The sequence below is a fragment of the Rhodamnia argentea genome, chromosome 5 (genome assembly GCF_020921035.1).
Source record: "Rhodamnia argentea isolate NSW1041297 chromosome 5, ASM2092103v1, whole genome shotgun sequence".
NCBI classification, from domain to species: Eukaryota; Viridiplantae; Streptophyta; class Magnoliopsida; order Myrtales; family Myrtaceae; genus Rhodamnia; species Rhodamnia argentea.
Window position 1 is genome coordinate 2,159,623 of NC_063154.1, and position 12,568 is coordinate 2,172,190.

The 12,568-nt window shown below is 41.6% G+C and overlaps 1 protein-coding gene across 1 annotated transcript; it reads right to left on the minus strand.

Moving 5' to 3' along the window:
* Positions 1-5,312: 5,312 nt before the first annotated feature.
* On the minus strand, positions 5,313-6,498 carry LOC115743631 (LOB domain-containing protein 12-like). The gene is made up of 2 exons (XM_030678483.1): positions 6,291-6,498; positions 5,313-5,692 (listed from the first exon to the last, which is right to left on the minus strand). Exons 1-2 carry the CDS (start codon positions 6,444-6,446, stop codon positions 5,339-5,341), a joined length of 510 nt encoding a protein of 169 aa, XP_030534343.1. The 5' UTR covers positions 6,447-6,498; the 3' UTR covers positions 5,313-5,338.
* Positions 6,499-12,568: the final 6,070 nt, after the last annotated feature.

Below are 12,568 nucleotides of genomic sequence, written 5' to 3' on the forward strand. Positions count from 1 at the left end.
TGGATTTCTTTGGCTAAATGTTGGCCTCGGCAAAGTTGAAAGCTCAAGGCATGACCTTATCTACCGTGACCTTTTAGCATCTTTACAAGGCCATTTGCTATGGTTGATAAATTTGTTCTCTTTCAAACTACCCTCACCATTTTTTACTTTTCCGGTTTTGCTCTTGAAAGAACTGTTCATCTTCTTTACATAGATTGCTAGTAAAACTTCGAGAGTCATGCAAGGTCGGCTGATGGTCGTCGATGATCATGCGAACTCGCTTAGTGAGGTTGGGGTCGCACGACCCTAGAGGCCCTAAGCCGAGGTCGCGCGGCGGCACTCAAGCAAGGTCGCTTGAGGTCATGCAACCTCGGACGACTGCCGCAAGCAACCTGAGCCATTTGTCGGATTTGGCAAAGGGTTGGAGTTTTTTTTTTAATAGAAAAAAATTCATTTGCAAGAAGAATTTTCTCAAATACTATTTAACCCAAAGTTGCTTTCCAATGAAATTTTATATTGCAATTTATCAAATACTACTTGAATTTCGAAAAACACTTTTAAGTTAAAAGTTTTTTTGCATTGTCTGAAAGACTTTCCTCAAAAGTGAATCAAACCGACCCGACATCTTATACATTCCCACAGCCACATAACGTTAATGAAAATGGAGATTGTGAAAAAGTCAAATAAGGAAAGAAACTTTCCTTTTGCATATGGACATTATGCTAAAATGGGAAATGCTTGTCATACATCTTAATGAAAACAAATTTGACTCGTTTTAATCAATGGAGCACTTTAAGCATTACTTGTAAACACTAGCCATAGCCCATATAGCTGGCCTATCGAAATGCGCAAAAGCTTATCTAGACATCACCAAGACACTAAATAAAACACTAGTTGAAGTCATAATGACACAAAATGTGCCAAGTTACAACATTGAAGTGATGCCAAAGGTGACTAAAATTTGAGAATGATTCTAGGAAACCAAACATGAGTTTGTTTTAGAAGTAAAAGACAAATGAGGTTTCCCACCATATCTCTCTACTTTGTCCCCACAAAGAAGCAGCAAGTTGATTAGATGAAAGCAAAGATGACTTTTTCTGTCTTCTCATGGAGCTTTTAGGTGAAAATCCCTCCTTTTCTGAAGAGTGTTAATTTGTTCTCAATTTCATCTCTTTTCAACTTCATTCGACTCTCGATAAGATCCTTCCTGCTCCCACTAAAGGAGGTTCTATGCACTGAGCCCCATTACATTCATTCATGGTAGCTGATTTCTTGCAAGTGGTCATCATCTTTACCTTTGAAATGGAATGCCTTGCAACCATGAATCGTCAGGAGCTCCTCACCCGTGAAGTTGAACAGGAACAACTCCAACCCTTCATTGAGTGTGATTCATACTCTCCGTCGACAGGAAAACACAAACCCTTTTATAGTTGGAGCCTGTATTTTTTTTTTTTTTTTTTTGTAGTTTGAATTTGGGCCTGTAAATAAATACCGAGTGACTTAAAGCTCTCTCAATTCCTGGAGTTTTATTGTGTCATCTATATAATCTCATTTTCTTATAATTGAGAGTTGTAAAAGAGAATGTGAGGTGTTAATTATAGTGTAATCCTTTGATGGATGTAGCCTAAGTTTAAAGTGGAACCAAAATGAACCTTGTGGCTCAATTTCTTTTTCCCACCTTTAGAATGGGCATGATTCTAGGGTAGAATCTGGAACTTGGAACAGGCTGTGGGGAACCTATTTGGTTGCGGTTCATTCCGACGAGGTTTTAGGTTCCAAAAATTGGGGAACCTATTTTGATGGGTAGGTTCCAGATTTCAGGTGTGCAATGTAGGTTTTAGGTTCCAATTCTGACATGTAGGTTCCGGGTTTCGGGTAAAACTTGTACGAAACATAGAATTGCTCACCCCTACTCGATTTTTACTTTCTATTTCATTGTGTTTGCGCGCGTAATCCCAACACCCTTGTCTGGATATCAAAATCAAACACTTCTTTCGTGGGCTCTTATGAATCATGGTATCATCATTACTCACGGGACCTTTCCTCATTACATATGCACTTGTGACAACGAAAATCATTAGCTATTTGACCTTACTCATAAAGTGGGGAAGCAGACGAGGATCCTACTCAAAGATCATCTCCCACTTAGCATAATACGAGAATTGCCTGCCAAATAACGGCCAAAAATTGACAAAGCATATCAACTTCCCTGTGCATCGAACTGTATGGCAACCATTGTTTATCTTTGTTTCAGCAGGCGATGGATCTAATGGCGATGGAGGGAAGTACTTAGAAAATTTTGTCGTGTTTGACCTGAGAAGTGCTTCCGTATTTATTAAAACAAAAAAGCAAAAAGAAAAAGGAAGAGCTAATCAGGAATCTTTAAGTCAGTTGTCGTTTTTGTCGTTTCTTACCTTCTACGACATAATGTTTGATACGAGGTAATATTGTATTTGGAAGTGAATTATTATATAATAAGACCAAGATAACAAAAAGGCAAAAAGAAAAAGGAAGAGCTAATCAGGAATCTTTAAGTCAGTTGTCGTTTTTGTCGTTTCTTACCTTCTACGACATAATGTTTGATACGAGGTAATGTTGTATTTGGAGGTGAATTATTATATAATAAGACGAAGATAACATAGGCTATCGGAAATTGATTCTTCTTCTCGACGTTCTTACGCAGTCCCATGAACACGCTGAGAGAATTCTCTTGCACTGGCATTCACGTTAACATGCCAGAAAACTGCCTTGTTCTCTCTGCTGACTCACCAAGCTTTTTAAGTTTGAATTTATAATATAACCATTTCGTGTTTTGTTATTTATCTTGCAAAGCATGGGTGTAGAGAATGATGCTGAAGATCTTCATCCTCGTAAAGAAATTAGGGGTGATCGGTTTTCAATCCGGTCCGATCCCACTCGGGAATTGGAAAACGAATCCGTTGGTTTGATAATCGCGCAATCCAATGCAACACGGACTTTAATTTATCACGGAATTACTAGGTTTACAATGAACCAAATCCGTCTGGTTCTCCCTTGGTACCAGGCCGAAAATCACCGAGTTCAATTTTACGGAATTGGGAACCGTACCAGCTGTAGCTACTCGGGCAATTTACTATTGTCGCGTCGTCAATCTACACGAGGCTGGAGGAACGTCCCATACCAAGCCACCCGCGACTAAGGTTTACGTCATCTACTTTAATCTTTTCTTACTCAAAGTAACTGGCACATGCGGAAGCTCTACAATATAAAATCAAGCAGGGCTGCCATATGAGCACAAGTGCATGGAATACAAAACATCTAATGACAGGCACACATATATAAGGGTATGGCCTTTCATGGTTTCACTAATCAAATAACATACATCTCGGATAACAAGATCATTTAGCGGATCAACTTACAGATTTCCTATTCACATCGCAATTAAGCCATTTACATTACACTTTAGTCAAACAAATTAAATGGGAGGATTTACAAAGGAAGGTAATCTACTCCGGATCCACCAACGTCATCTCCTGTTCATGATCTTCACTTCCCATGATGTTTTTCCTTGTTGACTTGCTTATCTGAAAAATGATTAATCAATGGGAGTAAATTGAAACTCCTCCACAAGTAGGACTCTTATACCAAACGACTAAACCAACTATAGAATCACAGGATTGCAAACAAAGTCACCACAATAAAATCAAGATATACAAAGGATAGAATTTTTGAATCAACCCGGAATCCAAGGATAGAATCAATCAGAATCTAAGGATAAACCAAATTAGAGTTATAAATACCACAATTCGAGATCTACCGAACCAAAATCCAAGACACTCAAGGATGGGATTTCGGAATCTCAAAATATCCAAATCGAAGCTATCGATACCACAACAGATCGGCAAACAATGCTCACAATACCAAAACCATAGACAGTATAGTAATTAGAACTAGAAATCTACTTGCCTCGATAAATCGACAAGGATAAAAAAAGATCAAACGAACGGATGAACGAACGGGCGGTTGTCAACAACAAGCCGCCGAACGGCACCGACAGGCGGCGTGGCCTCAAGCGGCAATGGCGACTATACCCAGGCAGACAGATGACCAAAGGCGATCGAGCGGCGGTCGGTGATTCAGCAGACGCAGAATGATGACATTCTAACGATCTCATGAAGAATAAACTCACTCTAGGGATTTATATAGGGGAAGCAACTGAAGACCGGTCGGTTTAGGATCACGTAGCTTGAGATGAGTCGGCTTCGGACTGCTGAACTAGGCTAAGACACGTGTCCACCGCCTAACCTACACGTGACACGTGTCCCGCCTCCCGCCTCCTTACCAGGTGTCGATACGTGTCCAACTAGGTAACACGTCTCCGACACATCCGGACATGTTTGGACACGTGTCCCTCTTCTAACACACGTTCGGCTCTTTCGCTTCCCTCGGTTGTGCTAATTTGACACATTTTTACTCGATGAGACCTAAATCAAACACATAGGGTCCCTAAAATAATAAATCCACCATAACAACAATATTTCCAGAGCTTGTTTACTATTAATTCGAGCTCAACGAGTGCTAATCTCCTTGTATCTCAAGCTGGTGGAAAACTCGGGTCGTCACACCAGCACTCCATGAAACCAGCTAAAACGGCTAGTTCGGTCTGGTCCGAGCAATTCCCGGTTCAATCTATCCGCCTTGCTCACCCCTAAAAGAAACCTTAAAATTGAATCTGTGGAGGAGCTATACAGAAACTTTGAATGATTTAAACATATGTAATTTGCATTGCAGTGCTTGCAATACATAGATAGATTGACAAATAAAAGTTGAAGTCCGGATGAAATTCCTTTGCTATAATATCACAACTCAATAATCATTCTTCCCTCAAAGCTTATTCCACTGGAATGAAAAAAGCCCTAGATGCATGTGTAGTTTGCAAAGCCTTCGAGTGGCAAGAGAACTCATGTCTTCGAAGTCGTTCTGAATTTCAAATCCACCGACTGACGACTATCTTTCACGTGCTTGCTCACTTATGATCTTAATTCTTAACTGGTCGCCTGCTTTTATTTAAATAAACTAATGGCCTTATAACATGAAAAAGAACCTTCTCCATCAATTCCATCTCACATGCTAGCGTTGACCCATCAGCTTACTCCTGTCCCATACTCATTATTTTATTGTACTAAGTGATAGCTCTTCAGCATAACTAACAAAAATTAGTCAAAATCCTAAAGTTAAACTGCACTGCACCCAAGTAGCAACATCAAGAGAGAGATTCTCCATTTGGCGATAATAATAGATTATGTGTTGTGGCAACGTCAATTATGATTAAGCAAAAAAAAAGGCCAAAAAGAAACGAGGAAACACAAAGTTTTATTCATTAAGAAACCATGTCATGCCCAAAGAAGCTCTCTCTCTTGAGAGACTCGTGAGTTACATTGCCGGAGTTGGAGGCCAAGTTAAAGTACTGAGGGAGGTTATTGTGGAGGAGGAAGGACTTGTTGTCAGAGCCGTCCACCGGTACGACCGGGGACGGCATGGCCATGGGATCTTGCTGGACTTGTATGCACAGGATCTCGGCCTGAGCCACGGCGAGCTGCATCTGTAGCTGAGCCACCTGGTTTTGGAGGTAGGAGATGGCGCCGACGCATCCGTACACGGGGTCTCGGACTCTGGCATTGGCTTCGTACACAAGGCTGCTCACCGCGTCACCTCTCTGATGCACGGGTAGCTCCTAAAAGAATTTAGCAAAAAGGATGTCTTATCAATGATTGGTCTGGAAGCATATATTCATCAAGATTAAAGTTTGAAACCAAGTTCCTTCCCCATGGAAGTTTTCAAGCCGGAAAAATGTTTGTTTGATCGCAAAGACATAAAACAAAAAAAAGGTAAGGAAACTAGGTCACCCTAGACCCGGGATGTTTCGACAAGTAGCTAGGGCAAGATTGATCTCATTATCGACCTTTGAAGATGTTTGAGTATTGATTCTGAACCGAAAAGCAGAAATATTCAGGCAAAGCAGCCGATAGACGGTCTTCAAACGTCTTTTTGAGCAAATTTTGTGAACTTGGGGTTGAACAAGATTGATATATGCATGACTGGGAATGTAATACAATAGCTAGTAATACCATTACCATCGATTCTCCATATATCATGATCGAGTAGTAATTCTAAATCTTGAACACGTGGATGATTTAACATGTTTTCAAGACCATTTTACCGATCAGCAACCTCAAAGAACTGCGCAAATGCTTAAGAATCAACAAGGGTTCCATGTTTTTTTTTTTGGCTTCGGCTTCAGGGAGAGAGAGAGAGAGAGAGAGAGAGAGAACCTGCAACATTTTGCTGATGTTGCTTGCACCAAAGACCTTGTGGACAATGGCGAAACGGTGAGGATCATCAGGAGGAAAATAAGGAGCGAATATGCAGCCTTTAGCGCATCGACGTCTCAGCAGCTTGCAAGATGCGCAAGGCGAGTTTCCTCCCATTTCTTCTCCTCCTCTGTGTTTTTTTCAGAAACAAATATGGCTTCTTGATCTGGAAGAGAGAAAGTGAAGAGAAGCTGGACTGTTTGAGAATGAGGGTTGGCAGTGGATATTTATAATCGCAAACGACGTGCGTGATCTTCTCCACTCAATAAAAAAAAAAAACCAACTTTTTTTTTTCGAGAAGAACACTGTTTATGTTTATATTAAGCAAGTGACCAAGTGGGTGTGTGTCACTGTGTCGGTCTATTATTATTTTTTATGGCAGGCGTTGATGTTGTGTCCGAGCTTGCCTAATAATCTATCAAGCAAGGTTCAAGTTCTGAAGCAGCACAATTAATGCCTAAGAATCTTTAGGATCCCCCCATTTTCAAATTGGTCCTATGCTTCCCGCGGGTAGGAAGAGAAAGAAATCTTGATACATACACAAAGGTATTCTTTCTATCCTGGTCAGGCCTGAGCTAGCGCTCTAAAGTCTGAACCATTCTAATTAATGCAGCTAATTCATGATATTATGACTTGTCCAAAGTCATTGAGACGAATGTGACATAGTAAAAGTAGGTGACCATTGCTGAATTTTTCTAGTAAAATTAGATAAGTAATTGACTAGAGAAATTAATTAATTTTTTCCATGTATCGATCCATCTTTTAATTAGTAACAAGCTCAAGAAATGAAATGAAATTGGAAGAGAGGAAACCAATAAGACGTAATAGAAATGGCATGATTCACTTGCTTGACTAATTATCTTAGCATCATACGATTCTCTTGAAAATTATACAGGATCGATGTCAACAAAAATGACGGTTTAAAATATTCGAATAAAGACATTTCTTTTTATGTTTAAATACTATAACACTCTATCTCACGTGGTCGAAACTTGGCTTAAAATCAAAGTGCACAGGTCAATAATGTAGGGATGGCAAATCATGGAGAAACTTGTATGTGCTCCCAAGAAAAAGACATTCTCATTCACCTAAGACAATCATCATATGCGAAAGTATTTCATGAATTTCATCGTATTCTTCCAAATTGATTGAACTAGACATGATTGATTTGGATAGATACAACAAAAATAAGAGTGCACACCTAAAAACCTCTCTAAATAAGGGCCTTGGGGAACATAAAACACGATATGCAATTTTAACCAAAACGCAGGTTTACAAGAGCGAAGCCCGACATCACAAGGAGATCTTGCACTTGTGGTGACACCAATAAATGTCACAACGGATGCAAGGATGTCGTGGGTTCAAAAAAAGGGAACTAGTATCGCTAAACAACTTAAAAGAAAGAAGTAGCCAAAAGAGGTGGCCAAACTACAAAACAAAACAAGCCTGGAAAGAACCTCATAACAAACAAAGACAGACAGATTGATGCCCCGACTTGCTTGCATCCTCCGGTTTCTAGAGGTGTCTTCCACTTGTTTAAACATCGGGGCCTTACCCCTTACAACCTTCTCGAGGTGTTCCTTGATAGCTGGCAAAAAAAGAGTCTGATTTCGAAAAAGGATGTGGTTCCTCTCCTTCCAAATTATGTGGCACAAGGCTCCAAAAGAAAAGCAGGCAATACTATGGTAGAAACTTTGGCCGAAAATGTGCTTCGTAGCCTACTGTAGGTTGTCCCGCCAACACCTATTATGCCAAGCAAGATTGCACTTGGTTGCCCAAAAAGTGCGAGGGCTTCGATGAGTACGGTAATCGAAGAAGAGATGGTTAATAGAGTCCGGTCTGTAATTTCAAAAAGCGCAAGCAGCAGCCGAAATTCTATTGTAGTTAAGCAATAAAACCCGAGTGGGCAGTCTATTGAGTGCTCGGCCGGAGGTGAAAAGAGTATCGAGGAGCAAAAGAGCGATTCTAGATGAATGAATGCCAAAGCACAACCTGCCCTCTGCGACGAACTAGGTCCCATGCAGTAGCAATAGAAAAGATTGCAGAGGAACGACCCTGCTAGACAAAACGATCACCGCCTTGATGATCAAATGGGAGGAGTGGCTCTAACCGGGACGCAATAGTGGCTGTTCCATGTGATGGGTGACCAAAATAGGAGATAAAATTTGATACCGTTGCCTTCCGATGTATACCCGATCGATAGATGTCCATATAAGAGAAAATCTTGTTGAGAGGTCCTCTCTGATGCCAAGAGTCAAACCAAAAAGACACGTTGCAACCATTGCCAAATCGCCACCTGAAGAGGTGTTGAAATTCCAAGCGGAGATCAAGGATTTTTTTTCCAACCCCAAGAACAAAAAGCCGGCTTAGTAGCTATCCAAAAATTCTTGTTCTTCAAGAAAGTAGAGTGAATCCTTTTTGCACCATAAGGATTCCTTATCGATAAAGAGAATCCAAATATGTTTGGGCATAGTCGCCCTATCGCAATCAATAAGCCTGCGGATGCTAAGGTCCCCTTCCTCCTTAGGGAGACATACATCTTCCCAAGAAACTTTTGCATTACCTACGCCAAGCCCTAGGCCTTTCCATAAAAATTGCCTGAAGATTTGCTCAATGCGGGACAATACAGATTTAGGAAGGATAAACACACTTGTCCAATATATATGTATAGCATGAAAGACCGACTCGATAAGTTGTAGCCGACCAGCAAAAGAGAGAAACCGCTATGACCAAGATCGTACTCTAGTAGTGATTGAGTTCACTAAGGAATTACAATCTACCTTGCCAAGTTTTGATGTAATAATGGGAACACCCAAATACTAAATCGGCAATGTAGTGTCTTGAAACCCGAGAGCATAGGTAATCTGGCCTCGAAGTTCTCCCCCCCTCCCCCAAGAAGAAGATCTCGCCCTTAGTCATATTAGGTCTTAGTCTAGACCAAATGGAAAATCTATTGAGTCCATCCGTTAGTAGAGATATAGAAGCCGATTTGCCTCAAGCAAAGAGGAGGATGTCATCGGGAAAAAATAAATGAGAGAGCTGGGTATCCTTGCACCTCCGGAAGAATTTAAAGCCCAGTTGTCGGGTCTGTATATTTAGGATGCATGTGAATATCTCCATAACAAGTGTGAAGAGATAGGGTGACATTGGATCACCTTGTCGGATGCCTCTCCCACTATAAAAGAAACCATGTGGTTCCCCATTGCTCTCCCGCTAGAAAAGAAACTACGTAGTTCCCCATTGATGGAGATAGAAAACTTGGGAGTGCGAATACAAATCATAATAAGCTTGATTAGCTCATTGGGGATCCCAAAAGCGTGTAGGACTAGCTCCACAAACTCCCAATCCACCATATCATAGGCTTTTTGGAAGTCATCCTTGATAGCACAATTAGGCAAATAAGGCTCATGGTGAAATCCACAAAACAGTTCTTGAGCAGGGAACATATTGTTGCTAATACGGTGGCCTTTCACAAATGCATTTTGAGGAACACTAACGAGAATAGGCAAATCACTAGCCAATCTATTAGCCATAATCTTGGTGATACACTTGTATATGGTGTTGCAGCAAGCAATGGGTTGAAAATCATTTATGGTGGCAACATTAGGGACTTTCGGCACAAGGGAAAGAATCGTAGCATTAATTTGGCCGAAGTAACTTCCCAGTTACAAAAAAATCCTTGACAGCCAATAACATTGTCGGGCCAACGATGTCCCCAGTAGTTTTGAAAAATTCGACATTGAAACCATCGGGGCCGGGGATCTTGCCATGGGCTAGAGAAAACATGGTATTGAGAATTTCCAAATTAGATACGGACCGTGATAGGAACCGTACTTGGTTATCATCAAGGAAGTGCTCCATAAGAGAGCGAAACTCTTGGACCGAAAGCCGAGCAACCGAGGTCGTGGGTGCAAGCAAGCCTTCAAAATGAGAGACTATAATTTGCTGAATTGAGGTCGTATCAGTCACGAGAAATCCAGAGCTGTTCGCAACCGAGAGGATCCTATTACGAAGATGCCTCTTATTGACTGAATGGTGGAAGTACTTGGTATTAAGGTCCTCCTCCTTGAGCCATTTGACTCAAGATTTCTGCTTATAAAAGCCTTCCTTTTGGAGACAGAGATCGGAGAAAGTATAGAGGTGATCCATCTCTTGATCAGCCAATAATTGGTTGAGAGGATTCGGAACAAGAGCGTCTTGAATGGACGTTAAGGCACTTCTAGCTTCGAATGTATGGGCCGATATATTCGAGAAGGATTCCTTGTTGAGCTGTTTGAGCTGGCCTTTGAGTAACTTAAGGTTTCGGCAAAGAATGAACATAAGAATGCCCTGACCACCTGAATACCCCACACCCGAGAGACCAATGTCAAGAAAGGAGGGTGAGACATCCAAAAATTAAAGAACTTGAAGGGTCTTCTGGAGTTGGCGGGAGCCATAAAATTAATAATCATGGGGGTATGATCGAATACCCCCCAAAGCCAAAAAAGAAGCTTCAGAGTAGGAGAAGTCATTGCTCCATTGAGCGTTAATAAGAGACCCTATCTATCTTCCATTGTTTTCGAGTAACACCCGAAGAGGTAGACCACTTGAATATGTGGCCTACATATTTGAGGTCCTCTAATCCAGCTTGAACAAGGCACCGTCCGAACTCGTCAAAAGAAGGGAGCCAATTATTAGAGTTGCTTAGCCTAGCAGAAGGGTCTCTAATAGCATTAAGGTCCCCGTAAATATGCTAAGGAGAAGCAGCCAAGGCCACACGGGTCCGGATAAGATGTACCCACAGAGACCGTCTAGACACAAAGGTATGCTCCGCATATATCACGGAAAAACAACATGCCTTATTGATGGCCAGAAGTTGTAGATGCCCATGGATAGCCCGAGAGGAAGAGGAAGAAGCAACAAAGTCTGCAAGCAATGGGTTCTAGCCAACCCAAATCCTCCCTCGATGAGAATGATTATAATGAGCACACCACACCCAACCAAGCTGCAAGTTAGATGAGATATTTGAGAACAAAGACAGAGGAGCCTTAGTCTCAAGAATACCAATGCAGCAAAGATCATTGGATTTAACCAGATTTCTAATCTCGACTTGTTTCAATGGGTCAACAAGACCCCTAACATTCCATACTCCTCTATACATATGTCCAACGAGGGACAAGAGTTACCGTTTCCTGTGGCCCCCCGCCTATTTTTCTTGGAGGTCGGTTTGGCCATTTTAGCAGAGCTATGGCTGCTATCCGAGCTATGCTCTTGTTGTATATCCACCGAAGGAGGGGCACATATTGCCGGTTGCTTGCCGATAGTATACTTGGGCCCTTGAGAATCAACAGACTTCTTTCGGGTGTTTGGAGGGGCTAGGGGGCAATTTTTTAATATTACTATCAACTAGATCTAAAAATTTAAATTATCAGATGAATGTATGGTTCGGTAACATCTATAACAATTTAATCCGGCCGAACGATGATCCGTACATTCATATGTGCAAGTTGCTTACAAGATGTAATTAATCAACTGTTAGTCTAGCCATCGGCCCCCAATTGAATCAGACTGCTTTGTAGGTGAAGTGAAATCCCCACCTCATTGGGGCCTCATCTCTCTCAACTCAAGTTGGGCAATTAGGGTTATGTTGTGGCCGCCAAAGACGCGTACATATGGTCAAGGGGAAGGTGAGCGGCCACCCTTGACCGCCGCCAATGAGAGTGATAGGTGGCGTTCTGCTCAGATGTATGGTCTTCATGTTTTTGTTCGTCTCTTCTGATTGCTTTCTAGTAGAGCGAGAGAGAGAGACTTTGTCTGAGAGGCCGAGTATGGTCAAAAACCATTGAAGGGTTGATAATCACCAGGTCTTAAACTGCTCAAAAACCCTAATCTTCAAGAAAATCAAGATCATCAAATGGAGGAGGATCGACGTGAATGTTTGTTAGACAGACATTCACGTGGGTGGACGATGCATCTCTCTCTCTCTCCTCTCCATGAATATAGTTAATGCATGGTGGGTTTGACTACAATAATCATTGATTCGATCAACTTAATGGTCACGAAGCCGAAGACAGGAGGAGGAGACGGATTTCATCTCGTGCTGCAACATCCACCGTTTAAAGAGGAGGGCCTCTTAAGGATCCCTCACGTTTGTGCATCTATGATCTCATGCCAGTTCAACACTACTTCCATACGAAGCTGATATTTTCTGCAGTTCTGTACCATTTTGCATGCAATTCCACTTTGGTGGATCCCGTCTG